Source organism: Chaetura pelagica, unplaced genomic scaffold (genome assembly GCF_000747805.2).
Source record: "Chaetura pelagica isolate M959 unplaced genomic scaffold, ChaPel_1.0 scaffold344, whole genome shotgun sequence".
NCBI lineage: Eukaryota > Metazoa > Chordata > Aves > Apodiformes > Apodidae > Chaetura > Chaetura pelagica.
In genome coordinates, this window is record NW_009953098.1 from 6,000,225 (window position 1) to 6,003,652 (window position 3,428).

The window sequence follows — 3,428 nt, forward strand, 5'->3', positions numbered from 1 at the left end:
GGGCGCCCCGGGCGCCCCCCCGCCCGGCCTCCTCCCCCTGCCGAGAGCGAGAGGCGGGAAGCGGGGCTGGGAGCGGTGCCGGGCTTGCTGGCCGCTCCCCTCCGGAGGATTTGCTCCGTGCTCATGCGGAATCGTGCCCTGAAGCAGCGCATCCCGTGTAGCAAATGATGTGAGAGAGTGACGGCGTGAATGTGTAACGACGTGCCCGAAACCTGGGGCCGAATGGTCCGTAAGGCTGAGGGCGTGCGAGTGAAACTTGGGGTTTTTTCCCTGGGAGCAGCGCTGAGCTGTGCGTGTGCTCCGGCAGACCGTGTGAAGCCGCACGTTTGCCGGTGCCCCCGGCAGCTCGCTCCACAGAGACGTTATTTGGGTAATCTAGAGGTAATTTAGGAGCCCCAGTTCCCCAGGTTAGACTTTTAAATCTGTGTGTGGCGTCCGTGTGAAAGTGGCCTGGTTTTCAAGGTGCACCTGCAGCTCCCAGTGACTCCCGGTAGCTCAGGATGTGATGTGTGGCTTCCAAAGCCGAACTTTGGACTTAAAGTATGTATTTCACGTCCGCACTCTGTCAGAATGTGTGCTCAGCCTCCTCCCGTTCGTTCTTTCCTGAGATGTGCAGTATGCAAATGTAACTTACTGCCACTGTTTCTCCTGGAAATTCATTCTGAAATACCTCTTCCTTTTTTCTTTTTTTTTTTTCCATCCTAGGTGGACTTTTCATGAGGAACACTGTTCAGGAGCACAGTGCATTTCGATTTGCTGTGCAGTTATACAACACAAACCAAAATACCACAGAAAAGCCCTTCCATTTGAATTATCATGTAGATCACTTGGACTCTTCAAACAGTTTTTCAGTGACAAATGCTTGTAAGTAAATACATCTTTTTTTAAAAAAAAAAAAAAAAGTTTATTTGCTGTTACATTCAGTTTCTCCCTGGTAGCCTGGAGTTCTTGTTCATACAATATAGTGCAACAAATGTGTGTGCTGACGTGAGGTCTAGTTCATTTGCAGCATTATCTGGTTGAATAATACCTTAGGGAAAGTTCTCTCACCACTTCTTTTCACCCCTTTAGTTTTGTTTTCCAGAAAAACAACCATGTTATTTATATAGTAGTGCTGTGTAGTTGTTATCAGTGAATTGCTGCTACAGTAACATCCCTTTGCTATTGAGGCTACAACCTAACCATGTGAAACAGTATAATTTGCAAATAATACTATGTAGGAATAAAACAGAAACAGCTGTTTACTAGTGACCTTGAAGGGACAAAGCTAGAGGGGCTTAGTTCTCTCCTCTGCCCTGTAATACTGGGTTGTTTTCTTACAGTGAAAGTCCTGTTAAAAGCTGAGGAGACTGCAAACTGACAAATACCATTAGGACTGAGGGGACAGAAAATGGAATCAGGACTCTTAGTGTTATGAGAAATAGCTGTGCACAACCAGCACATAAATATGATTTGAGCCTTTATTAACAGAAGAAGCAAAATAGACTTTTGAGTAGTGCTAATGGGTCTTAAAATGCAAGATCTCTTTCTGAAAGACTGGTGCGTGTTCTGCATTTTAAAAAGCATTGCTTTACCAGTAGTAGTTCCTGAATATTTTTTTTACCACTGTGTCCAAATTCAGTTTTATTCAGTTTTTATTTGAAACCTTTGAAAGTTAATGGATTCTTCTTACAAGGTAGTTGCATGCATTTTGCACTCTACAGAAGTAACATCTGTAGATGATCTAAAGGACCTCTGAATGCAAAGTATTAACTTTGTATTATGAACGAGGTTCCTGTTGTACTCATGGTATAAAATGTTGAAGGAGGAATAATTGGGCTAGGATAATGGAGTACAGACAATTAGTATATCTCATTTTAAAATAACTTCATGTTTTGAATATATTCAGTTTTTTGTTTGTTTAGGATAGGTATAATCCTGTCCCATGCTGTACAGTTGGAAGGCTGGACAAGTAGATATTTTATTCTTGTAATATTTCAGGTATTTTCCAAGAAAGCTGATGGTTTGAAAATACACAATAAGGAAATATTTGGGTAAATTTTGGATTGATATTCTAACATATCCCCCATGTGACTGCTTCTTGCTAGTGCAGCATTATACTTTTTAAAGGGCTTTGAATTAGGATGACTAAAACTTTTGCAAGGGGGTTAATGATAAAATATTCAATAAAAATATATGGTAAAGTGAAAAAAAAAAAAATGTAAAGCATCTCTATACTTTGCATCTTATTTTACTAATCCTGTCCAGCCCCAATGGCTCTTCCAACAAACATCAGACTATTAATCCTTAATCAGTGTAATCCCTTCAAGAGGCTGTATCTCAAACATAGTTTCCTAAATATCAATTATATGGATTTAAACTAAATACATTAAACTGCTTGAGTGATTAATTATTAATTGTTTTTTAAAAGTTCTACCAGCACTTCTTTACAGATCCAACCAAGACAAGCGAACCACATGCTCTTTCAGAGGCAGTCAATGTATTATTTAGTCAGTGTGCTTCTCACCTTCTGACATCTAATGATTTTTGTCATTGGTTAGTGAAAACTGTGGCTGTTTTAGAAAGATGAGATGGTTTTCTGTAGTATAGGGCTACATGTTCTAAGACACATATTACCAGTGCAGTAAAACTGGGAAAACTTAAATCTCTGGAGAAACTGTGGACCAGTGAATACCAACCTACAGTAACCTATTTAAAAATAGAAGGTGTGAAAAAAGAAACAGAAGAAAGAAAATGAAAAGGTGACCTTCTGTATGGCTGTGTCAACCATCTGGTGATACTGTTGGTAGGAGAAGAATACAGTGTGTCCAAGTCACCAGTCACATAGGTCTCAGTAGCTGAAAACAACAACAAAAAATAATGGAAGAACAGTTGCTCTTTTTGGATCTGGAAGCAATTATCTTTGGAAGTCAGAATGCTCATCCATATCAATGTGTTAGGATGATCTAATAGCTCCTCACACTACCCGTGTTTTACACTGACATGTAAAACATGCTGGCCTCAGTACCCTTAATCAGATCCTTACTTCCCAGTGGAGTGGCAGATAATTTCAAGGTGCTGCCGTATCCATGAAGGAGTTCTTTCCACAACATTTTTACTTCTCTTGGAGATAAGTATAAATTGTCTCCAGTGCTGTCACACAGCCGTTTGATCAATATTTGCAATTGGCAGGGATCCATAGGAGAGAAACCTGCAGTGACTGACTGGAGAGGGAGACTGTGACTGACTTTGTGGTGGGATAGGTGAAGGAACTGAAGGGAAATAGGAGGAAGTAGCATCTGAAGCTTGAGCCTAGTGCCTGTACTAGTCAGTATCTATAAAGTCATTATTAATTCCTTTGATTTATATGATAGTGGCTATAGTCTGTGTTCCTGTGTGCAGGAATTGGCGGGGGGGGGGGGATCTGGTCTGTAAACACACTTTTTTTA

General features: G+C 40.7%; 1 protein-coding gene across 1 annotated transcript in view; it reads left to right on the forward strand.

The window, feature by feature from the left end:
- The first annotated feature begins 189 nt into the window (after positions 1–189).
- The window catches only part of GRIA3 (glutamate receptor, ionotropic, AMPA 3), a 141,562-nt gene continuing 138,323 nt past the window's right edge, over positions 190–3,428 (forward strand). Inside the window, exons 1-2 of the mRNA XM_009997227.1 lie at positions 190–370; positions 706–864. Of these exons, the coding sequence (XP_009995529.1) occupies positions 190–370; positions 706–864 (340 nt within the window). The remainder of the gene's footprint in view (positions 371–705; positions 865–3,428) is intronic.